At 43.2% G+C, this 25642-nt stretch overlaps 1 protein-coding gene across 2 annotated transcripts in view; it reads left to right on the forward strand.

The window, feature by feature from the left end:
- The window catches only part of SSH2 (slingshot protein phosphatase 2), a 103610-nt gene that overhangs the window by 20682 nt on the left and 57286 nt on the right, over positions 1–25642 (forward strand). Inside the window, exons 1-2 of one of the 2 annotated variants that reach the window (XM_037373079.1) lie at positions 2440–2513; positions 14031–14074. In XM_037373079.1, coding sequence (XP_037228976.1) covers positions 2460–2513; positions 14031–14074 — 98 coding nt within the window. In that variant the 5' untranslated portion in view covers positions 2440–2459. Of the gene's footprint in view, positions 1–2439; positions 2514–14030; positions 14075–25642 lie in introns of those variants that run through there. The other variant, XM_037373070.1, reaches the window with a different exon arrangement.

Raw genomic sequence — 25642 nt, forward strand, 5'->3', positions numbered from 1 at the left:
AAAAGGGGGATTTTCACATAAGGGCTTACACTGGTTTAAGGTTGCTTTATCTTAGTAGAGCATAAACCTGTTTCTCGTTATCTTAAGGCAGAAAGCAACTGGGGGATTTGGATTGGACTAGATGATTGATTCCTGCTGATTTAAGCAATCCATAAGGAGTGCCTTTTGCCCTTACATAGCTAATCTTCATTACCTTATCTGGCATAGGCTATAAGTACTTACTCTGTGCTGTCTCTTGCAGCAGGACAAAGTGCCATACTCTAAGCATTGGCTTCTGCAGCTCTGCTCTTCAGGTGGTTATTTATGCAAGGTACTAGCCAAAGGGAAGGGGAGTTTTAACTGGATTAACCTCAAGAAGAGAATGTGGGGATTTAGGGATTAAGGAACCAAAGGCAGCCAGCAATCACTGACTTAAAACCTTCTGTAAGAGATCCAGTTTCTATAGGTTGGAAATGCAGTCCTTCCTTACCTGCATAGTGTTGCGATTGGCAACGCTTTTACTTTTGAGGTATTAGAGAACATGGTTTTAGGGATGCACAGAGTATGTGTGTTTTCTCATATAAGAGTTATGTATTGATGGGAAACGGTTCATAACTGGCAACTCTTTAAGAAAAAGGTGTTGAAGCACTGAGTGCTCAGATGAGATCTTAAACCTGGCACTTAGAAGGTGTGTTGGTGGCTTGCTCCAATATAATGAGAACATCTGGTTTCAATAAACTTGTAGCTCTCCTAGCTTCATGCATTCCCCTTTTACACCTTCTCCCCTTGCCCTGAAGCATTTCTATCGTCCCATGTATTCTTTTTTCCCCCACTGATGCTGTTACACATCCCCTGCAGGGCAAATCCTAGTAGATTACAGGATTGATAGAAAGATTGGGAGGCGTGGGAGAGATCAACAAAAACCTGTTATGAAGGAGACATGAGTTTTAGCATTGTGTCTCTAATGGCCAGTCTGCCGAAGGGGAAACAGATGGTACAAAGGAGGCTGGGATTATATACACAAGTACCGCAGGGCCACAAATCTGATACATCTATTGAACTTCCAGGGGTCAGGCAAATCCGGTCTTGTGCCAAGACTAATGTGGTTCCTTTGCCTTTGGCACAGTGTTCCTGTCCTCCTGTCGTTAAGGGCTGTTCTGGACAGTGGGCTTCTGTGTCAGCCATTGCTATTCCTGGGAACAGCCAGGTTTGGCTTGGAATGAGGGCAAGTGGCTGTATGGAAGCGTTCCCTTAGACAGGTTAAGCTGTACCCACTGCCAGTGGCACTTCTGCATCCTGAGAGGGTGAAATAACCAAACATAACGCTGCCTTCTGGTTTAGTACAGCTTTTCTCCAGTTACCAATGTACACGTGTAGGAACGTGACTTCTTTTCTATCCTGGGAGAATGGGAGGATGGGTGGTGGCCACAGTCGCTCCCGGCTTTTGACACAGCCTGGCCATTATTGCAATATAATGTTTCGCAGAGGCTTAAGTTTCAGGAGTGATGCTCCCAGCTGCATGCTGCTTGCCAGGCGCCTGCTTCCCCTGCTGTCACCTGCTCTCTCTGGAGAGAGGTATGAAGTGACACTGTCATTCTGGGCTGAGCAGTGGGTAAATAAGCAAAGGCTGAATTCATCCTGGCTGAGGAGAAGCAGTACTGGAGCCACTTTTGCAAGAGACAATGATCTGTTTTTCTTGTATTTAACTTTCAGGCCCTAGAGAGTGTTGCAGTAAACAGGACACTGATTTGTTAATAGATGGAGAGCGCTAGATGACTACAGTACTAGAATTAATAGCTTGACAGCATTTCCTTTTTTCCTTTTCTCTCCTCCCACAGCAATTTGGACTGATACCCAAATAAACAATAACAAATAGATTTTTGGAGGAGCTGACTGGGAGAAATAACAGAAGTCAAGGGGCACTCTTATGCAACTTTGTTCTGCTTATATTTGACTCATCCAGAAAACCCTGTTCTACTCCTCAGCTTTGTTTTCCTTTCTCTTTTTTTTTTTCTTTTTTTCTTCAACCCCTGTTGGAGGAGGTGCCATTGTATTTGCTGCCTTGCTTTTTGTCCCTTGGAAACTGCTTAGGCCCTTGTATCTCCAGTTGGCTGTAGGCATGCGGTGCTGAAAGAGTGTGGGCAGAATGCTACTCTGGAGAAACAGCATGCAAGAGCCTATAAACCAGCTGGTATCAGGCAAGAAAATGTTGACTTAGGTTCCAACAGCATGAGACTAATACCTGGGTGTATTTTTTAAAGAAGTGATTCTGAGTAGTTTATAACTGTTTTGTTTCAGTTGTAGTAGCAGTGGTCCCCTGCCAGACGCGGGGCAGCTGGGAGGGTGTTCTGCACCCTGGGGGTGGAGGATGTGAACAACGAGTACCTTCATACCTTGTAATTCTCTGCGGTGTCTTGCCAGGGACTATCTTCAGGCATTCCTTTCCATGGGCTCTCCAAAGACTCTGCTTTGTGTCCTGCATGTACAGAAAGCTGTCCCAGCAATTCCTTCTGAAGTTTTGCCTGAAACACTTGGTGAGTTTTTTCCCTACCCAAATGGAGGCTAGAGGTAAAGAGACTTTGCTGCCAGTTCCTGCTCTCACACAGAGTCTAAACTCATGTTCTTAAACCTCTACCAGCCACTTCTGTTCTAGATATGTCGCTGCGATAGAGCAGAGTCCCCGGCTGTGCTCTTGCTTGAATCCAGGGTTACGCAATAGCAGCCTGCAAGTGCCAACGCAGATGCTGCTGCATCCAGGCATGCTGTGCAATGTAGTTGCTTGGATACCTCCTTTTTTTGTGGTGTTTTTTTTTTGTTTTGTTTTGTTTTCCTCACAAAAGCTAGGTAACAATTTGCAACTTACAATTTACCATTGAACACAGATTCAGGTTAAGCAGTGTTAAGAATCTGACATATTAATGACTTCCTCTCCATATTGCTTTTTAGAGATTGAGTATCATGGAACTCGAAAAGATTGAGTGTTGATCTGTGCTGTTTTCAGAGTCTTTATTTCACCTTCTTAAGTGTTAAATAACTTCCCACTTTGAGAATTCTTTTCATCCAGAAAATCATGTTTTAATTATTGATGCAATAGGCCAGGGGCCCTAAGAGGCCTGGCTGCTGGTGCTTATAGTTCAGGTAGGTCATGAGGATTTCTGCACTGCTCCTAATTCATCCACTGTGTCGTATGTTCGTTACGTCAAGGGGAGATTTGACAGGAGCTTGCAGGGATTGCATCTCAGAGGAGCTGAGTGGGTGAGAGTCTCTTCTAACGTTCTGGCAAGGAGAGAGATGCTTGCGTGTTACAGCCAGCCACTCGGCTTTAAGAGCGTACTGCTGAGCCAGTATGGGGTGAAGATGCACCTTAAATATGTCTCATAAATGCCTGCATGTGCTTTCCTCTGTAGTTTAAGGCAAGCTATCAATATGAAAAGCCTGTGCCTGGTTATGCTGTTGCTGGCCAGGAATTAGACTTTTAACAGGAGAGCAGTGCTGGCACAGCTTTGTTCTCTAGACACAGCTATGACATGAATAGGAATGGTATCCAGATAGCTCTATTCTTATCCTATTATGGGAATAATATTTTTCATGTAAGTTGCAGGTGAAGCAGCATTGCTTCAGTGACCCTACTGTACATTCTGGGAGAAGTCAGAGCTCTGGAGTTGTAACTGGAACTGCGCCTGCACAGAGCCCTAGAATAACTCCCTGGGTTTTAATGGAGATAACTGTAGCAGGGATACAAATGAGGCTGCTGTGAGTGTGCACCAAGGTAAACTAGATGCTAACAGGAAGATGGCTGATTGCAAGACAAAGACCCTTCCCTTCGCAGTGTACCTCCCTTCCTTCCACCTTCCTTCTCCTAAAATAGCCCTTCAGCATGAGGAGTGAAAACCAAATATTTCCCTCTTAAAAGCACATTTAATGTGTGTTCATTTCAATGGGAAACTGACTTAAACCAGAAGCTGGCATTGTGCACCTTATGCCTTGTAATGCCTAATAGTGTTGCTCATTAATGATAAAAGATTATCAGCTGCCCTTCCAGGTCTCCAACTTCTCTGCGTATGGCTCATTAGCCAGTTTGCTTTTCAGGCTCCTTCAACCTTGTTTAGCGCTAGCTGTTTTGTTTTTTGGTTGGTTGGGTTTTGTTTTGTTTCGGTTTTTTGTTGTTTTTGGTTTTTTTAATGGAGCAGTTGAGCAGACTCTCCCAGCTGGAAAGAGGCCCAGCTTCTAAGGTGAAGGTGTTGGCGCTCTGGGTGAGGAGGTGCACATGGCCACACTGCTTCTGAAAGCTCTTGAGTGCATTGGAAGGTTGAGCAAGGTCTGTGTATTAGCAGGTGGTGACTGGAGAGGGTCTAAGGTGTGGATGGCCATCCTTCATAATTGCATAGGGGCAATTTAATGCATGTAAATGTGTCGTCCTGCATGAATGGATAATGAACGGCTGCTCACTGCGGTAAATTGTGGAGCTGGGATTTCATTTTAATCACAGACTGTTGGTTGTGTAGAAGCCCTGCCCTGAGATTCACCAGTGTACACATGCATATCTTGACTTAGTCTTAGTCAAACTATAGCTCTGACATCAGCAACAGCTTCCAGTATGAAAACTGGAGTTAAAGTGCCTATGTTTATACAGCAAGTGAGTTTTCTCCCACTTGTCCCATCACCATAAGCATTTGCTATCGTTGTAGGGAAAAAAATGCTTCTGGATTTTAAGATTTCCAGTGGGCATCTTCATTAGTTTTGCCTAAAAGGACATTAAGCAGATATCTTCAAGGTTCTGGGAGGGATCAAATGTAAAGCATCATAATTATGTTAAATATCTGCCTTTTCTTTCATACTTGTGCAGTGTTGAAAGGCCTTCTAAAAGTTAGAGGAAAGGTCTATTCAGGGAGACAATAGATTTTTTTTTTTCTTAATGTCTAGAAATTATACGCTACTACATGGTTGTAGAGAGAAGTTATATATAATAGTCCTTTGGTGTAAGGATATTGAATGTAAATATATATCTACAATGTTTGTGTTGTGGGTTGGTTTGGGTTTTTTTTCCCTTGTCTGCATCTCTGTGATTAAGGCAAAAGCTGTTGTACTCCCCGTCAGGCAATCTTATTTCACTGCAGAAATTCAATTGACAGTAATCTCCTTTTTAATCTGTTCTTGTGGTGTAGTGTAGCAGGCTGTGTCACACTGTATTTCTCATCCTGACTCTTGTTGTACCAGTTGGAGCCTTCTAATTTTTGTCTTCAAGTGTTTGAGTTTTATTTCTGCAGTTTTTAGTGAGGCCTAATCTAAACAAGGCTTGCATAAATCTCTGCTCCAGCGGGAAGATGAAAGCTTTGATAAGGAACTTGTTTTTTTTCTCTCTCCAGAGCAGGAGCGCAGTGTCTTTGACCTAAATATACCAATTACTGACACAGCAAATGATACAGAAAACAATCCAGAAGGAATGCCAACCTCTGAGTGAACACTTGGCTGCAGAAAGTTACTGCTTGTGTGGAACCTTTACCACAGAAGAAATACGAGGATGAAAACAGTGTTCATTCGTAACATTTTAGGCAAATAGTGATGAGTGAAAGAAATGGTTGTAGAAAGCTTCTTGTTTACCCCTTATTCCTATAGCTTTGGGGAGGTAAAAGCACATGCAAGACACAGCGCAGTTCTCCCCTGTCCCGTTTGTGGCCAAGTTTGCTCAGCTTAACTTTTTGAAGAATTTTTATGTCAAACTTAAAGGCTTCCTGGTACCAGCTTCTATTTTTTAAAAAGTGTTTGTGTGGCAAATGTAAGTATTTCAAAAAGTAGCAATGGACTAGCTCTCCAGAGCATACCAGGTGACTTCATTAATTAGTTTCCTAATTTTTAATAATGGTTAAGGTTAACTATCTCCAGAGATGGAGGGATTCTGAAATGAACTGGTTTTCGATTCAGCGTTGAGACCTATCCTCTATACGTTGAATACTTGCACATTGCTACCAGATTGATAATTTCCATAATATACCGAATATATCAGTTCACTCAGACTGCTGCAAGTTTCTGGTTGTCTTTGTTCTCCATGTTGCAGCTGTAGAACTTACAAACTCTGGCTGCCCATGTTTTTTTGTGGTCAAATCACCCTTTTTAGTACCGAACTGCTACTGGAAATATGGTACCTTTTACAGTTCAGCACCCCCCCTCCAGCCCTGGAAGCTTCATCTGGTGAATTTATGTGTAGTCTTGGGCTTCTTGCAAGAAAAAAGGAAACCTTTTATCAATCTGGGTTTTCAAGTCAGCCCTTGTTTCTTTTTACCAACCAGAGTTGTTGTCACTGGCACTTCAGCCTTACTGCAAATGCAGGATGTGTGGGCTTTTCGCTAACACAGTTTATTTAAGAGATTGATACAACTCTGACTACTGCATGGAAGTCTCTCTGCTACAGAAATGTGTAATAGATATTTGGCAATCTGACTCAAACATTTGTCTTGCTTTGTTTCAGCAGATGATTTGAGATTATTGATAGGACCAGCCTTGTGCAGGGCCTGCTGTTGAATAGGCATCTGTCAAATAATTCATCTTGGAATGTGTTGAACACCAGTTCTATGTGATGTCTGTGCACAGACCCTGGTCCCTTGGACTTCAAGGACCTCTATCCAGTTGCTTCTTTGGGCATCATCTAATGCCAGTCTTGTGCAGATGTTGGATACCCGAGGGCACCTCTAATATCACCATGTGTGTGTCAGGAGTTGAGTTGAGCCCTAAGGAATCTGAAAATCCAGTCGATGCTTTTATCTCTAGGTGACTTGTATTGCATTAGAGGGAAGGCTGTGGCTGCAGTAATGGCACCCTCTCTGCAATACTCGACCAGACTGGGTTATCCATGCATTATGTAACAGTTGGGGGAGGGTGGTTTTTGTACTGACTTGCTTAATACTTGCTGACACACAAGGAGAGGTCCTGTATCGAGGAGCTTGCCACATACAGTACAGCTATAGCCCAAACAAAGATCCACAGGGCTGGGGATGCTCTGAAGAGGGGTGTTTGCATGGTTTAACCACTGGGTCGGTGCCTGGATGCACAGCCTCTGATTTGACTAAAGCAGCTGCCTTCTTCCCAGCAAAGGTCGTGATCGGCTCAGAGGCGCTTCGTGTGTGTTTGAACAACTGGATGGGATCTAGCCAAGGAAAGGGCAGGCAGAGAACTAGAAGACTGCTCGTTTAATTACAAGCCTTTTCTTTGTAGTGCCTCCTTTGAGACTGGGTCCAGAGTTGTTCACATGATGGTGGCTTGACCGTGTTAAGTGAAAAGCCTCCCTGATGGCATGGTTACATCTAAATCTTGCTGTGGGTTTGGAGGGATCTATAGGAACTAATTTTCTGTTGTATAAAGAAGCAGCTGCCAGTTGCATTTCACTTGAAAGACTTCAAATTCTTTGCCTCACATAGCTTCTGTGTTCCTACTCTTGCACAAGGCCTTGCTGCCCCTGTTAATAAAGATCTTTTTTAAAACTTTGAAAATTAATAGTTTCAAGAGATGAGTGTTTTCACATCCATCTCTTGGTTCAGCCTTCCTGTGAGGAATTTGGGATCACTCACTGTTGGTGTTTGTTGCTGGACAAAGGATTCCTGTCACGGGAAAGCATACCAAACAATGAAAATAATGAAGTTGCCCATCCAAAAAGCAATGCCTAGCCAAGATTTAGAAAATGGAGAAGGGGGAGAGTTCTGTAATGTGTGCACGTCACACCTGTGAGCAAAATGTTGACTTACGGGGTGAAAACTAAGTCGTTGGTGCTCTCCTGATACTGATGGCTGTGATCACTCACACTTCTGATAAAAACACTTCCCAGGCATTGACTATACAGGCAGCTATGTTGGCATAAAACCATATGTAGCAAAAGAGATTCCAATTTAATAACTGCTTAATATTTGAAAGGTGTATTTTTAGGGTTTAGTCTGTGTGAAATGTGCCTTGGTTAATAGAAATGTAGTGAATATTAGATGCATGACTTACGCTAACAGTCATATCTCTTACAGGAAAAAGAACTTGCTGTGATGTTCCTCATGTTAAATACAGACAAACAGCTCTAGTCCCTGTACATAAGAATGCAGATTGAATCTTGTTTATCATTACATCAGTCTGCAAAAAGGAGATTTATAAGAGCAGAATTGTTTGCATGACACGAAGTGACACCCATTGTATAGAACAGAATAGCACTCAAAAATTTCTCTCCTCTCCCTTGCCCTTTTGATGACAGATAGTTGGCAGTGGATCAAAGCACAAACAGGATTAATGTTTTGCATATTCTGTCCTACATGGCCTGAAAGGAGCAGAGATGGAATTTTTCATCTTTCACTTTAAACTGCATTTAATATCGTGGCCTAGTTTAGAGCTATGCGACTCATTCCTTCCATTTCCCCTGAGGCCTCTGTTTCTGGTCAAGGAAAGCAGGGCATGACTCCTTCTGGAGCTCATCAGTGCTTCCTCCTTGCAAGCTGGTGGAGGAGGCTGGAGCAATCCAGCATCAGGAATCTCCAAGTAGCGTATATGGAAGCTGCTGTCTCTTGCACCTATTGCTGTGATTACAGCACGGGTGCTGCAGGGCACAGAGACCTGGGGCTGGGGCAAGATCCAAGGTTCTTGCTACCACCTTTGCGATGGCAGCTTTCAAAGCTGAAGTGGGGCACTGTCACAGGTCATACCTCCAAATGGGTGGTTTCAGTGTCCAAGGATGCTGTCCAAGCACATTCCTTCTCAAAGTGTAAACTGTCTTCTCAGAGACGTCCTCAGAAAGGACTGCTTTGATCCACATTTTAGCTGATCGTTGTTGCACTGGCAGCAGTGCTTCCTCCTCTTTGGAAATGCACTGAAAATGGCAAGAAAATTGGAAGGTGCTTGCTTTAGTAGTCGTGTCAGTATTGGAGTATTTCCTTCACTGAAGCTTGCACTTGACCATGCATTGGGCACGTCTTCTCTGTCCTGCCCTCCCCTCTAGTGGGGTGACTTGTCATTGCAGCTTGGTTTGGCGGACAGTTACTAAGGTTTTTGTGATGTTTTGCATCTTTAGAATTACATAGTGACCAGAACACAGCGCAGAGAACTATAGGACAGGTATGGAATACACTGCGTGGTAGCACGGACTCGTGGAAGAGGAGAAATAGTAGTGGTGGGTATGTGAAATCTGGGAGTGTTGGATGTATCTTCTTTCGTACTGGATGCTCTCTGTCCATGAGAAGGTATGGATGTGTTTGCAAAGGAGACAGTTGATGCAGTGAAGATGATTCAGATACCTGAATCTGACCACTCTTGGCAATACCAGGCTAAAACATGACATATGGGGAGGGAGTAGGCTGCAGGCTGGTAGAATTGCTGGTGGGACAAGGAGGACATTAGTGAAGCCGAGTTTTGTTCCAGATAGGATTCCAGGTACTGCCAATGGGTCTCTTGCTCAAATCGCACTTGTCTACAGTTCTGTTTTTGTAGACAGTCAGCTATAATATGAATAGATGTGCTTCTCACACAAATCTGCTACATTTATGTCTGATATTAAAGAGATCTTGTAAGAGCTTCAGCAGAGACAGATGGTAATTGATTGGGCCATGTCTAGCCTCCTCCACACTGAGCTCCTGAGGGCTGAATTTTGAGTGGAGCTAAGATAATGATCTGCATATTTCTTCTGCTGTCATTTGTGGGACTTTTGACTATGCCATAGCAGACTTGCCAGTTGCTGTGACAAGGGGTTTTTTGGCATGTGGAAATGGCCATTCATTATAATACTAAAAATGTTTGCATAGCAAACATTTTCACAGTAGTTCAAGTGCTCTTTCAGTTGTTTTACCTTACTGTGGTTTGAGGAACTTGTTCTCAAAACTAAATATATGCTTTTGATCTATTATGTATTATTGAAAAACCCCATCGTGTCTTTAGCTGCCCTACGTGTAATTAAACCTCTTCCCCTCCCCTCTGACCTCTTCCTTTTGTGTCCGTCCCCCCCCAATCAACTTTTTTGTCAACCCACAGGGAACTCATCGCAGCTTGTGCTCTGGCAGGATCTGGGAAGTTCTGTCAATAACAAACACACCCACAACAGCTAATGGTGTTTTCAACAGGACTTGAAATAAATAATAAATTTGTTCAAAGGAGTCTAACTGCAGAGCTGATGCTGGCTTCCAGTTTCTTGTCTTGCTGATCTTGTTTTGGACATTTAGCACACCACGTCCTTAAGGTGATGAAGCATTGTGAATGAAAGGTGGTGTGGTTCTTAGTATCTTTGTTATGCTTGAGTTTGTCATCCCCATTTAACACCACCATCATAATGCTGTGAGGCCATTACATCAGATCAAGCAACCCAGAGTAGAGGGCTTGGGGATTGGGCAAAGCCAGTGATGGTAACATGTGTATGGCTAGTATCTTTCTAAGTTTAACAGGGTGGATGACACTTGAATGACTGAAACTTCATACTTTCCAGATCTGAATCCTCATTCTTCAAATCTTGTGTCCATGTTTTATTTGGGTTTGGGGCATTTTGAGGGGTTTTTTTTGGTTACTTCTGCAACAAGAATTTCTAATGTGAGAGTCAGTTAAGGAGAACCCATTGAGATGTCTTGTGAGTTGTCCTCAACTCTTAGCACCTAGTGGTGTAAAGAACATGCTGCATCCCTCTGTTTCTGTAGGCAGATCTCTAGAAGCTAGTGCATCTGCTCAGGATAACCCAGAGGGACCGGTGTTTTCAAACACAGGGGCAATAGACAGTTGTGCACACTGGCACAGCCCGAGGTGAGTTTAACTCTGTGTGCTATACCTGTTTGTCAGAACTGCTGTGTGGCACTGAGGAGGTGGCCTGTGTGGCTTCTATGGTGACACTGGCTGCCTTGCTAGGAGGAGCACTGTGTGATCTTGGGGATCAGAGCTATCCTTTTCACCACAGTATCTTCTACTCCAACCCACAGGGAATTGCCTGCATTTCCCAGTACTGGGATGAGAAATGAATATACATACTCTCCTGGGAAGTGCTAGTAATTAGGATTACAAATTTAGGGGAAGAGGAGCAAGGCAAGGAGGTATGAGAAGTAGGTAGGACTGAAGCAGACTTTCTTTGCGTGCTCTAGAAATGCAGGTACTGCTTTTGTGCATGCAAGACAGTTAAGCACTAGTGAACTGCTTGGAAGTACTCGATGTCTTGCTTCTGCAAACTTAAAATGCTGCTGCTACCACCTGTCAAGCCAAAATAGACCAGAATGCAGAATGAGCAGCGCGATCCATTGAATAGTTATTGCCCCTGAGGTATTAAGCAAGACAGTCAAAATATGCGTTGACTTTGGCTGTGTGGGGAGCACAAATGACCAGGACAGCTGTCCAGTATCTGGAGCTGTGGACAGCAAACAGTCTGGCTTAGATAGGTCCTGAGCCAGCATGGTTATTGCAAAAGCTTGAGTAATGGAAAGTGATTCTATACCAGTGGATTTCTACTTAGCAAGGCCAGTCTTGGGTCTGTATCGCAGAAAGTGTCCTGGAGTGTCCTGCCAGACAGTGAAGGCAGCTGAAACTTCATCTTGGGAACAAGGGCTTGGCTCCCTGATCTGAAAGAGCTATGCTGCTGCTCCTCTGATGGCTGCTCTTCATCTGTGTATTTGCACCCTTCTGAATGATACTGCAGCTTGTTTTCTGTTGACTGTGGAGTTCACTGGTGTTCTTGTTTTGGAGAGGTCGGGCATGCTAGCTTCCTTATCGAGTTGCTGAGCTAATTCTAAAGTATGATGAGTAGAAGGTATTCCTGCCAGCTCTTGCTTGTTGTAGATGGTTTGCAGGTTTTAGCTTGAATTTGTGGTTGCAGGTGGCTTCAAGTGAACTACTTCATAGTGGTGTTCTAGTTCTGTTCTTAGAAATAGAAGACCAGTAGTAAGCGTGCATTTTCTAGTTATTCTTATATCTCACAGATTCAGATCATTTAAGTAAGAGAGAAGCAGAATATCCAGCAGGAGTATCTGTATTTAATTCTGTATTAAAAAACTAAACTTAGTATGATCTTTGCATACAATAAATACAAAGAATGTAGTTCAAAAGATTGTCACGAAAAAACATGGTTTATATGGTTACCTTACGGAAACTTTCCACTCCTCCCCTTTTCTGAGCTTGATGCTTACGTGTGCTAGTTTCTGTAGGGTTTGTAAATGACTTTACTCCAGAACCTTTCCCTCTCCTGTTGCTTCCCTTTGCCTCCTGCCCTGGGCGGCACGCAGGTACATGTCTTCTTTGGTTGGGCTGAACCAGAGGCCCCAGGACATGTAGTTTCTCATTTCCTTTTTTCCACCGACTCCATTTGGAATTAACATTTATCTTGTTCCCCAGCCTTCCCCTAGCCCATGAAACCTCTTACACACCTTTCCTTAGTTTCTGTCTGTGTGCCATGGTATGTAAAACAGAAAGCAGTGTATGCATGATAGAGCATCTTCCAAACTGCTTTCCTGAAGCAAGCTGAAGAGGAAGAAAAGGATAGTTTTCTTTCTTGGAGTTCCTGTACTGTCTCCCCTGGGGTTGTTCATGGGAGGAGGTTCTCAGAGCTGTTGCAGAATTGTTTGAGCAGGGACAGTGCTGGGGAGGAGAGCACCGTCACTGGATTCATATAAATTGAACTTCATCCATGTGAGAGACACAGTCACTCTGCTGACATTTTGGCTTCAGGGTTTCAACTCTTCTGCAGGTGTTTGCGGAAGACTAACTGGACTTTCTTAATCCCAGCTTTCCTGCTTAAGAAGCATAGAAGTAGTACTTCATTTTGTGTTTGCCTTCAGGAGCATTATAAAGTGACCCGTGAGTTCACAGAAGTAATGCAGTGAACATGACAGTTCACTCTACTATTGCTGTGATGTTACATGTGCCAGCATCCTTGCTCATAAGAGGATGTGTTCATCTTGATGATGGGGTGAGTGATAGAAAAAGGAGAGAAATGGAATATCTGTGCTGGAGCTTGATAGAAAGAAGATGGGAAGATAGAAAAGAGCTCTGTAACCAGTTAGGAAAAAAAAAAATGAACAGAGAATTAAGTGCCCACTGCATGACTTCATTAGTAAAACATTAGCACCCTTGTTGCCATAGTGGCGCAGGTCTCTTGCAACCACCTGTGTGCTGGTTCATGGCTTGAAAAAATGACCAAAATACATGGTGCCATGCTGACGCCTTCCTCTTAGTGTGGGTCAGTTCTGCGCAGCTCCACGGACCGTATGCTGCCAGCAAATGTGGGCGCTTGCTGGGGAGGAGTTCTGCAGGAGGGAAGCCTAAAGCAAGCTAGGAATAAAGTTAACTTTTTGCTTCCTTTGTCGCCTTGTGCTGAATTCTGGTTTTCTTGGGATGGCCCTGTCCTGATTGAACACTTGATATGTTTTAAAATGTGTTTGCTCCTGCAGACGTATACAAATGTAGTAAGTTTTCACTGATAAAACAGATCCTATACCCTATCTCCAGCCAGTGCCTGGCAATGCACATGTAAATGTACCGTGAAGCAGAAGTAATTGCTGAGATCTCTACTGAGGTATTACTTTGGGCTTTAGCAGGTAGACCTAGTAAAATTCCACAGCACATTAGAGATTGTGCATGTTAATTTTGCATCTAAAGCAGTGTAGTATGTCATATTTCTACTTTCCAGTCTATCTTCACTCACCCAGTCCTATTTGGCAGGTTTATTACTTGCTGGTTTTGTGGATTCTTACACTTGATTGCTGACACTGGACTATGAATTAATATGATCTACATCAAGGTGATAAAAAACCCAGAGATTTTTGCCCAAGAAGTAAACTATGTGTTTGGCTCTTGGCCTACCTGGTTTGGCAGGGGTCACTGGAATTCCATACAAAAGCATGCTAAATCCTGCAGTGGCAAAAATTCTTGTGATGGTGAGTTTTTCAGAGGGTTTTGTGAGAACATGAAGTGACAGCTGAGCCGAAAGTGAGTTCCTCTATCGTGACAGCTACATGCAGAAGCACTGAGAGTTTCTTTTGCCTTCTACAATCAAACCAGAGACATGCAAGTTGTTGGATTCTGCATATATTAAAGCATATTAACTTTTTTCTCCTTTCCTATATACACAGGAGGCAGACAGCGGGGAAGAAGAATGCCGGTCCCAGCCCAGAAGGTAAGACTGTCACTTGAGGCTTGCAAGAGTCCTCAAGGATGCCTCTGTGTAAAATGTGCCACAGGGGGTTTTGTTGTTGTTCTGGCATGTTCTGCAAACACGCATCACACTCTGCCTGTCCTTAATGTTGCACAACTGTCTTGTGTGTGCCTTACTGAAAAATATATTTAACTGTGGCCTAAATAATGTTCCCAGTAAAGGAGTTGCTGCAGCAGGAAATGGGAGAAGTCAGATTGCACACTAAAAAATACATATGGGGAACAGTTTGCAAAGATGTCAGCGAGTATATTCTTCAGACTGTTGTCTGCATCTGGGAAGGGGTGTCTTGCCTGTGGACATGCTCTGAATAAGATGGTGATACTCAGCTTCTCTGTGCGTGTGGAGACTTTGCTTATATCTTTAGGAACAAATCCTGGTTGTGTTGTTCCTTAGCTCCCTCTAATGTCATATGTTGTTTCTCAGGATTTGGTCCCTCATCAGAATAGTCTGAGAGGAATAACCATACTAAACAAACTCTTGTTCTCTGGTTAAAAAGCCTCTGTTGCCACCAAGAGCTGCGTTGGATTACTCTAGTTAGCAGAGTATAACAGGAGAGCCTTCAGCAGTGATAGTCATCCTCTAACAGTATTTTTCTTGGGATTTGTGAAAAGTTGTACTTCTGGAAGCTGGAGTACAGGGTGGTCCTGTGCCATAAGGGTGCATGCTGCTTAAAATAGTGTGTTCAGTGGATGCATAGATATTTGCTACTGATGCAGGGGTTAAATACCTACTCCAAAGTTAGGAGAACGCTGAGAAATTGCAAGGATTTTTTTTTTAGTTGTGATTGTTTTGCATGGAGATGTTCAACTTTTGTAAATGCTGATTTCAGTTGCTTCAGGAAGAACCTTTTTTCATAAATGCTTATCCCTAAAAACCAAACAAACTTGGAATTCAGCTGATTGAATGGTGACAAGTATTAATGGTGATTTTATAATGCAGTCATAGTCTTAAGGGTAGCCTTCTTGAAGTCTGGTGAGATTTGTCTCCTACCCTCTAAGCCATCAAAAGAATTACTTCAGCTAAACTTAATAAAAGCAAAACTTACATATACCAGGTAACTTCTCCAGCAGCAGGATCACTTCCTTGGCTTAAAATGTTGCAGTCCAATTTTATGAAAGACGTAAGATTCCCTCCAGAGGGAGTAAAGGGGAAGCGAAGGTGAAATAGTTTCTTTATGAGCTCTTAGGCTGTTACAGTTCTTTGCTTAATGTTTTTTGTGTGAGTAGGTAAGAACAGAAGCCGTAATTTCTAGTATTTGAAAGGCTTAAACAAGACTTGGGCTTTGGGTTTTGGGCCAACTTGGATGAATCTTCAAAAGTAAAAGCTGTCCTGGTTGCATGTTCCCATGATTTCAGTGTAGTCCTGTGACTGTGTGGCCTGGGCAAAGTGACTGGTCTGTTTTATTTAGTCTTCTACCTTTAAATGATGATTTAAGAATTGCTGTCTCTTCATTTTACAGCTTTCATGGCTGAGAGGAAAGCTGGAAAGCACAATTCCCAAAGGCAGAAATTGAACTCAGCTAAACCCCGATTTTTAATTTCACTCTTAGCCTTCCAGCAGTCACAAGATCAACTCATGACTTGGTCTCAGTATACATAATGTATTGGAGGGGATGGGAGGTATTTAATTGTTGTGGGCACTTAGCAACAATTGTAGGTTAGGTTTGAAATGAACATTTTAAAATATATTTGAAATAACGTCCTGGGGTAGGAAATGACAACCTGCTGTTGATGTGGTGATCTGAACTCTGTACCTCCTGTTACTGGGGTCAGAAAGCTAATTGAAACCATGATCCTTCTTAGGGAAAACAAGGGGGTGGGTGTCGAATGTGTCTGAATACAGTAGGATAAAAATAATACAGTCAAATGTGGTAAGTAGTCAACCTGGAGTCCTGCTGTGGAGGAGCAGCAGATGTCTATAAACAGCTCTTGAGTGTATCTAATCCCCAGTTTTCAAGAGAACATAGCAAGTAGTAGCTATTAAAAAAACAGACAGTAAAAAGGCAATGGACTGAGTTTGGCTTTAAAAGAAAGGTACGTTATCAGCTGCCATGTCACCAAAGTAGTGCTCTGCAGCAGCCTGACATTCCTAGCTGCCTGCCTGGGCAAGGCCAGGCTGGCAAAGCTCCCCTGATGCATAATTTGGGTGAACTGGCTATAGCTATGGTCAGTGTTTGGGGTGAGGTTTTTGCCATTTGTAATATTCTTTTGATGAGGAGTCCTTTTGTCTCTTGCACTCGTGTAAAATTTGTTCAGATGATTGGCAATAAGCATGCCCAAACTTGTGCTGTTAACTGGACACTGAATGCAGGAGTATGACTGGTAGTATTAAAAGCATGTTTGGGTTAATAAAATAACTTTTCAATGTTTATTAAATAGGATGTTAGTGCATAGAGATGTTAATGCTTGCAAGGGAATTAGCTTAAGACCTAAGCATATGCACATATGTGCACATAGGTATGTTTCGTGTCAGAAGATTTTTGCAGTGGTCAGTCTTGAAGATCATTGAGTACAGCTTTCACTTCCATCATCCTGAGTCCCCATGCCTCTGCACAGCCTAGGGACTGCTGTCTCAAGAGACAAATGTTCCACTTAATCCAGCTCAACAGCTTTGCTAGTCCTGTGGCTGGTGATTTCTACATAGCTTCTTGTGTTAGGTTCTTGCTGTTTTATCTCTTCTCACTGATGAGGTAGGGGATATATATATTGAGGTGAACATATGCAGCAAAGACTGCAGTAGGACAGGAGTGACTAGTGCTTGTTGAGCAGAGGCTATGAAAAGCAACCAGTCTAAAATGTCTTCCAAAGAGGCACGGAAATTACTTTCAAACAGGAGCTTAAACTTGTAGGTATGTATATCAAGGTCATCGTACCTAAAACGAATCATCTGTCTCATTGCTGACCTGTTTGTGCTGTTTGAGATCTAACACCACAGAGGACTGTGATTGCATGGACTCAAGTTTTGCAGACAAGGGAGAGGAAGAGTGTGAAAATACTGTTTAAACTTAAACCTGCTCTATAGAGCAGTTAAATGACATGTCAAGTCTGCACTTGCCCCAAGACCGCTTCTGCCAGCATCATCACGGAATGAGGAGTTTTCTGCTTTGTGAATTAGCAGAATCCATCAAAACCTTTTCTCCAAAAGATGGAAAAAGCTATTAGATACCCAGAAAGAGAGTTCATGTGTGCTCTGCAATTATCCTTGGAACATGCTTTGAACAGTATTTTCTGGCAAACTCATTTGTACTGATGCAAGGAGGAATGGTTTATTTCCTACTTGAGGAAAGTACTTGAGCATAGTGAACACGGATCTAATTTTTATACAGATTTCTATCCATTACTAAAAACTATAGCAAATTAATACTGAAGCTGAGCAAATAGGTGAAAACCAGATTGCATTCTGGAAATTTTTTTTCTCACACCCAAGCCCTGCTCTATGGGAAGCCGGGCAGGGAAGCTGTGGCCCTGCACTAGCTGTGACCATTCTTGCAGCTTATGGGTAAGATCCCCAAGCCCCTGACGTGGGTTCAGGTGCTTGCTCTGGAGTCCCTCCTTGAGCCAGACCTCACTCTTGCCTGATGGGACTAAGACAGTACTGTGTAAGAGGATGTCCTAAACAATCTATTTATTACATCTATTGCCTTCATTGCTACCTTCTAGACATTTTTATTAGGCTGTCTGGAGGCTGTGCAGCTAGCTGGCCTGTGCATCTCTCCTTCTGTCCCCAGACGTGCTGCTGCCATGCTAAATACACTCGTAATAGACTATCTATGTTAACAATCTCTTTGCATTATCCTGATGTTAAAACCTAAAATACACTTGTATTGAGCTTTGAGTTTTTTACACCAGCTGACCTGTTGACATTCAGGTTTTGTGTGCTCTGTGCCAAGGTTGCAAGAATTCAGCATCTTTGTTCTGCTGACAAATGACATCTCCAGGGCCCGGGGCAGCAGCAGTGCTGCAGCCTGCGTTGGATTTGCTGTCAGGATCTGCTGATTGCTTTTTGGGTTTGTTTTATATGCTGCCTCTATTTCCACACTATCTGTGAATTTACCACTTCTGTGTGCCTTGAAACAGCTCTGGTTGCTGAAATGCAATGTTTGAGGCTGCACAGTAACTGCTGCTTATAAAATTGGGTAAGCTGTATTGCCTAGCAAGGCTGCTGGGGACTTCAGAGGAATTCCTTGAACTTTTTATGGCCTGGTGCTTGGTCAGACTGAAGTCCATTTGCTTAGGTAAAGCTGAGGAGCCTGTCATGCCCTTTAAGTGCTATAGAAAGTGATTAGGTCCTGTTTGAGATCTGGGGTTTGTTACCTGAAAATGTTCTCAAAAAGTGCTTGTCCCCGCCTCTTCAGGTGCAGGCAGAAGGGTAAAAAAAGAAAAAAAAATAATACCCAACACCATTTGCAGCCTAAATATGCTTACCTTCTGGTTTGTTTTTTTTAGTCAAAGTAGTTCCTTCCAGGAGTGAACTGGGAAGGAAAGCAAATCAGATTATTGCCATGATAACAGTTGGATGTGCCAAGATGCCTCAAGGTTTCAAGCTGTGAAGAAATTCCTTTGTTTTAGGAGCGGAAGACCACAGTCTGATGCAGGAGCTTATGGTCTGTAGCAGAATAAAAGCTGTTTTTCAAATAGTAAGTGGAATTGGTGCATGTGTTTCCTTGTATAGGGCAACAGCTCAATAAATTGTAAGCCAACTTGTTTGATTTTTAAACTGAGACCCGTTGTAAGCTTCTCTCTACCTGAGGGTTACGGCAGATGTATGCTAGTTCCTGGGAGAGAGAATCTGTGATACCAAATTGACTGCATTTCAGAAGACTTATTTACAGTCCACACTGAGATGTGTCAGTCTGCAGCCTCCTGTGTCTGTTGTGACTTTTGGAGATGTGTATCACCACCATTTGGTGCTCCTGGGGCAGGCTCCTGACACTTGTGGTTATCCTTAAAGCCTATCTGGTGTTAAGAGAGAGACTTCCAAAAACTATGTACTGTGAGTTCTAGCAGCTTAAACCTTCCTTGTGCTTCCTTTGTTTGCTGGTACTTGAACAGTAGCTGGATCTTCTAATGGATGTGCAAGACAGTTTGGTAACTCCAGTTCTTGAGTAAGAGGTTACTGTGTGTGTGGTGTACAGGAAAGCTTGTGTTTATCCGTGCCGGAGATTACTAAGCTCTTGTAGTATGAACCTTATCTTTAGAATGTGTTTCCTGAATCCATCTTTCTGTCTTTCCTTTCAGTGACAGCTTAGCCTCTCTGTGGCATTTACTACAGCTGCTTGTGGAGAATGTAATACCGAGATAAAGAGGGGTTCTGTTAATCTGCTAGCTCTGCTGCCACCAGAAAAAGTTTTGTGGGCCACGCGTCATGATTCGTTAAAGTAGGTCTGTGGTCTTCAGTTTTGAATACCAGGTGTTTTATCACCAAACCCTGAGCAAAGGTATAGCACTTGTAGTAAAACTTGGTTTTGTTAGATTACTAACAGGTATCTGCAGGGCTAGTTCACTGCAAGGTCTAAGGCTGCGGTTGCAACATGTTCAGTCCAGTCTGATTACATACCTGTGGATCACAATAATGTGTAAGATGAGTTCAGGTGTGATCTTCAGGCTGAAGGATCAAGCAGGCTTAATATTGTTGCATTATGAAATTACCAGGTCAGCATACGATGCTGTAGCAGGGAGCTCGCTCAAAATAGGAATGCTTAGGAAAAGGGTTTTTTGACTTGTCATTCTAAGGTGTGAACAGAGGAGAATGAGGAACAAAGCAAAGACAAACTGGGAAGTGAAAGGAATGAAGGTGGGTCAGATCCTTCAGCTACCAAAAGGGTCTGTTTGGCATGGAGCAAGCCCAGAACAGCTGCCCCCATGCACTTGTGCTGCTTCTTCAGAAGCTAGTGAAGGAGGGGCTGACCAGGAGGTGCTGTAAGGATTCCATACGTGCTTGTGTCTCCTGCTGAGCATGAACCAGGTGCTCTAAGCTAGAGGAATCTAAGTTAAGGAAAAATTCCTGTTGTAAATAGAAAGCAAACTCCAAAACAGTTGTTATGGTTTCTTTCCTGGGTAGGGCACCTTCACAAGACTTCAAAGTTAAGTATAAATCCTCAGTTTTCAGCTTTTTGTGGATTTCAGGCACTCAAATATATTTTGATAATCCGGGCCAGCGTTTCTAGACTTGTTGCCATTCAGCTTTTTGGTATCTTTGCATCCAAACTATTCCTTTATAAAATTAGGGGTGTGTTTTTGATAGTTCAGAGGATTTAGATCTTTCTTTTCCATAGGTCACTGAAATAACACATTACTTGCTTTATGATCTCAGACATGTCATTCAGGCATGTTTCTTCATTGCTGGACTTAGAACAGTCCTGTAACAGCTTGCAAGGGTCTGGATTAATTTTTTTAGTAGCAATGTAGATGTTTGCATGGAGAGCGTTTTGCTGTGCAAATAGGATGCGTTGTCAGTTTTGCATTCAAAGCTGGTCTTGAACTGTTTGAATGCACGTGGACGGCAGCTCTTCAGAAAGCAGGTGGAGAAGCTGGCTGTGGGAAAAGGTGTTTCAGCAAAAGTTGTGTCTTGGCATGTTACCCTTGTCCGACATTAGTGTTGCTTGTTGAGAGACCAGAGTGATAGATGTTGCTGCTTGTGCCCCTTTTCCTAGCCCTGCTGCCTGGTGGCACTGCTGGGGTCCCTTCAGTCCTCTTTGCTTCTGCCTCTCTCAAACGAGTGTAATTGAGCATTGGCTTCTTTGTGTCAGACCCTCTAAGATTTAACGATAAGTAAACTATACAGTGCTTGGGTGTGGGATTTGTGAGGGAAGGGTTTAATGAAGTGATAATATTGCAAAATAAGTGTTGAGTTTGCAACTAAGAAGCCTAATCATTGATCATGATGGGCAACTGACCAAACGGGCTTTTAAAGCAGGGTTTTGTTCTTTCTGTGATGCTTATCACCCTATCCCTGCATCTGTCTGATTTCTTTGCTCAAGAAGTGGAAACAGAAATACTCTTAGACAGCTTAAATAACCAAATTTAGAATGTGGCTTCCTGTTCTGACTGGTTCTACAGGATTCAAGTATAGTTTTGCGTGCTTTCCCTGTTCCTGCCTCCCCCTTCTTTTTTTTTTTTTTTTCCTTTCTTTTTTTTTAAAACTAGATATGGGCTCCTTGATAATTACTTTGTTAAATTTCCTTTACTGTATGTAATAAAGCTGGTGTATGTAAGCACTACCTTGGTGGGTGGTATGCCTCTTACTCACTGGGAAGGCTTTGTTTCTTCACTGTATCTCATTCTGCCCTGCATGCATTGGCTTGTTTATGATTGCTGCTACTGAAGTGGCTTCACATTTTCCTAATAAAAATTGGACTTGAATATTAGGAAAAATTTCTTCACTGAAAGGGTTATCAAACACTGGAACAGGCTGCCCAGGAGCTGTTTAAGAGCGTGTAGCTGTGATGCCTGGGGACGTGGTTTAGTGGTGAACTTGGCAGTGCTGGGTTAACAGTTGGACATGATGATCTTAGTCTTTTGCAACCTAAACGATTTTATGATCCGGTACGCAGTAAGCTTTGTCTCCCATGCTAAAAACTGCCAGAAGACTTCTAACAGATCGAGTTTTCCCTCCAAGGTGGGGAGGCAGCAGTAGGAGACAGGCGCAAGAGGTGCTGCTCTCAGTGGATCGTTCTCTACCTGTTTACAGGTTTGCTGCACTAGTTCGAGGCTCTCTGCAGATAGGTCATCTGTTTGGACTCTTAATCCAGTCAGACTCATTTGTAGACTCTTCATTGCTGAAAGCCACATGTCCTCATAGCAACAGGCTGAATTAAATGATGTCCCACCAAAAAGGCAGAGGCATCAGATCCTTTGACCCTCAAACAACTGAGGTGTGGCATCATATTCTTCAAAGCTACCCCTTAGGACCCTTTTTCCCTATCAGACCTGATGCTGAGACAGCTGGGGGGATTGAGTGGAGGGGACTGACAGTGGGGAAAGATTGAGTATAGCTGCTGGTGAGAAAAACAAAGCACTTGGCCCCACCTCTGCATACGGAAATGAACTTGCTACCTCTCTCTGCAGTGGTGCGGGTGCAAGACTCCAGTGTTTGGCTGTGGTAGCGACATGTTGTTTTCAAAATTCTGTTAACTTTCATAAATGACACCGGAAACAGCTGCTCAGCAGCAAAGAACAAACTTTCCATATGCACACTAGAGGTGGCTGAGCAGGCACTGCCGTGGCTCATCGCTCTGTTGGGAGAGGATGTGATGGTGGTGAGGGGGAGGTTTGTTTGCCAAATGCAGCAGCTTCACAACTTTTTCATTCTCCCCTGAAAACATGGGTCCAGGTTCTGCATTGCCTTACCTCTTACACTGATACTAATAGATAGAGGCCAGAATTCCTACGCCTAGCATCCTACTGCTCCCTTTACCTTGAACATGACTAACACTACAGTTGTAGTACTGTCCACAGGTTTACCCTGTTGTTTCGAGGAAGAAAAGAACATGCCTTGCTTTTGCAGAGAGTACCTGAACTTCAGTCTGAATGGACTTAATAGCCAACCTTCATACCCACTGGAATTAATTTCTAGAGAGGCCATGGCAATATATCACCCTCATTAAGGCTCTTAAAAAGGAGAGAACTGAGAGGACAGAGAAAGTCTTGCTGGCAGACATATTCTAAAATGAAGAGAGGTCACCGGACCCCAGTGTAGGCTAAGAATTGAACATGCTTAATAAGACAATCCATGTTTCAGATTTAATCATCTTAGCATGCGAGCAGACACTCTGCAAACCTCTGTGGGATAGGCGTGGGTGGATTATGGCGACACCCACACCTTTGTGTGGTCTTACAAAAAGCAGCAATTCAGCCTTAAGCTGTTGATCTTGGATGGGAACATTAGCTTGATTAATGCTCTCTTTGCATGTGGACTATGTGCACTGACAGGACTGCGTGTCCAGCTGTAAGCATGCTTTCTGCAAGTGTCAAATCTGTATCTGCTAATGCAAAACTAGACTAGAGTGCTTCATGCATTTTTACTATGTGACCTATGTACTGAGCTGTAAAATCACATTTGTAAGCTGCTGGCCCCGTGCAGGACACAGAATTACTCTTATTTACATCACTGTAAGATCAAAACATGTTAAAAAGCTCGAGGAAAGTTAAGGCAGCTGAAGTTACTGGTGCGAGCTACTGTAACCGTATAGCTTTGGGATACAGACACTGCGGGAGATGATGACTGTATGAATAAACGATGTATTTTCAGCCTTGTCTGCCAGGCAGAACACTACAAGTCAATACAAGAGAACTGTGCATGCATGTTCTCCCTCCACTCCCTTAAACTTCACTCCAGAGGCAGCTCTGGTGGGCATTCCCTCAGTTCCCTCCTCCCAAAGTGCCTGGCTAGGCATTCTCAGCAGTCCTTGTCATCATTGTCGTAGCAAAGGTTTTCGGATGGTTTGTTGTTTGGTTTTTGGGTTTGTTTTTGTGGTTTTTTTTTAATACGGTGTGGCTTGCATGATGCATGTAACTGTCATTTATTAGTCGTGTGGTGTTCAAAGGTTAAATGCAAGCCTACTGCCCAATGGGGTCGGGCTGTACTGAGCGCAGATGCGGTGTTGTTTACCACTCGGCTCTGCAGCAGGCGGCATGGCCCTGCTAATCCTGTGACCTCCTGGGGAGTGAAATGCTGACTGAAAACTCGGACAGTGAGTGCCCTTTTTCACGCAGCAAAGTATATTTTTGTGCACTGGGCTGGGAAGCTGAGACCCCAGACAAACTTATGTACATCTCGTCATACAGTGACTAATGGCTATTGCTCACATGCTCTATTGCAGCACGGTAGTGATTTAGCCTGCTACCTGTCATCACTGCAATTTTGTGCACTTTAAATTCTTTATGTATTTGTCCCAGCAGAGTGCACCTGCTTCCAGCAAGGAGCAGTTTGTTGGCTGTCTTGTGACCTGCTGTCTTCAACTCCATGTATCCCCTGGATGCCCCTTCTTTCTGCCCGCTCCTTGCTCCTACATGCTGAGAGATGGAGTTGTTGGGGCAATAAACTGCTGAAAGTAGGTTGCAACTTTGGCAAAGAAATAGGGTTGTTCCTGAAGTCTGATTTTAAAAAGCAGAATATGAAAATAACATATGCTATACCAGCGGAGGTGGGAACTGAAATGTTAATCTGACATGTAGCCTGAAGGCAGTGTCAGTCTCAGGCTGGTATTTCAATCTTTATGGCAACAAACCCAGGTTCAAATACCTTCTATTAGTGCAGATTGCAATATATGACCTTACGTGAGGATTTCCTGCTGCTGTTTTCTAAAGGTTCAGAAAGAAAAAAGCTGGGATATTTCTATTATCGTTTGGTCTCCTAGCATATGGAGACACAGTACATGATTGTATTAATCCAGGACTAATTAATTTACAAATCTATTATCCATATGTTATGAGTAGCTGCTTTAAGAGTATTGCTTGTAGTTAATCACTGCACTTTTTTTTAGCAGTTTTTAAGAGCTTGCCTTTGTAATGTTAGTTTGCGTGTAAGAAATCTGCCATCTGTCTGGACAGTATCTTAACATTTAGTCTTCTACAATGCTTGAGTAAGGCCCTTAAGTTATTAATCAGAATAGAACAGAAGTTCTGGGTTTGTTTTTCAGTCTATGAATGTGTGGTATGTGTTACTATTAAATATGAGGTTCTTGCCAGTCTCTTGACCTCTGGAAAGATTGAGTTACCCTCCATTTCTCTAATGTCCTGATTTTTCCATTGCTTCTTGCAACTGACTTCATTTCTGCCTAACAAAATGGTATTTTTTTTTTTTGGCACTGCAGCTAGCTGGCACTGCATTTTTCTTTACAGCTGTGAGGAACCATTACCAGAGATGTGCTCTTGGCTATATAAGATGACATTGCTTAAATTAATGCAACCAAACCATACTCTAGCAAAACTTGCAGAATCACAAATCCTACAGCTTTGTCCTTTTCTCTCAGAGTCCCCTGGAGTGGGGATGGCTGAGACCCTCCAGACAAGTGTCTGTCTTGCTCCTATGAAGTCTCAGACCCGAAGCAGTTGCTGTCATGCTGTACTGTTTTTTAAGCACCAGCTTCTCTGAAAGTTTTAGTTAATAGTTGGAAATAAACCCTAGACAAAGCTGTCGTTTGGCTTCTAGCTCTGGCGTCTGATCCTAGGGGCAGTCATGCCCCAGTGGTACCTTTTTTCCAGTTGAGTAGGTGTCATTAGTACACGTGTTTATCTTTTTATCTTCCACTGCCCGCTCACTTGTGCTTTGCTACTGGGTCTGAGCATGTGCCATCCACACCAGGTGCCTTAGGAACAGCGTATTATTGTGTCCCTCGGTGGTGGGATGACCTGTGTTCCGATGGGACCGATGGGAAGCAACACGGAGCCGGCTTCCAAGGTTTCTCGGCTGTTTTCCCACACTCCTTAGTTAAACAACTTGCCCGAGGTAAGGGCTGGAGAATGCAGATCTGGAACAGTTTGTGCTGTGGGGCTGGCCTGTGCGTAGGAGGGGATGGAGCAAGCTGCC

This window comes from Falco rusticolus, chromosome 1 (assembly GCF_015220075.1).
Source record: "Falco rusticolus isolate bFalRus1 chromosome 1, bFalRus1.pri, whole genome shotgun sequence".
Taxonomy (NCBI): domain Eukaryota; kingdom Metazoa; phylum Chordata; class Aves; order Falconiformes; family Falconidae; genus Falco; species Falco rusticolus.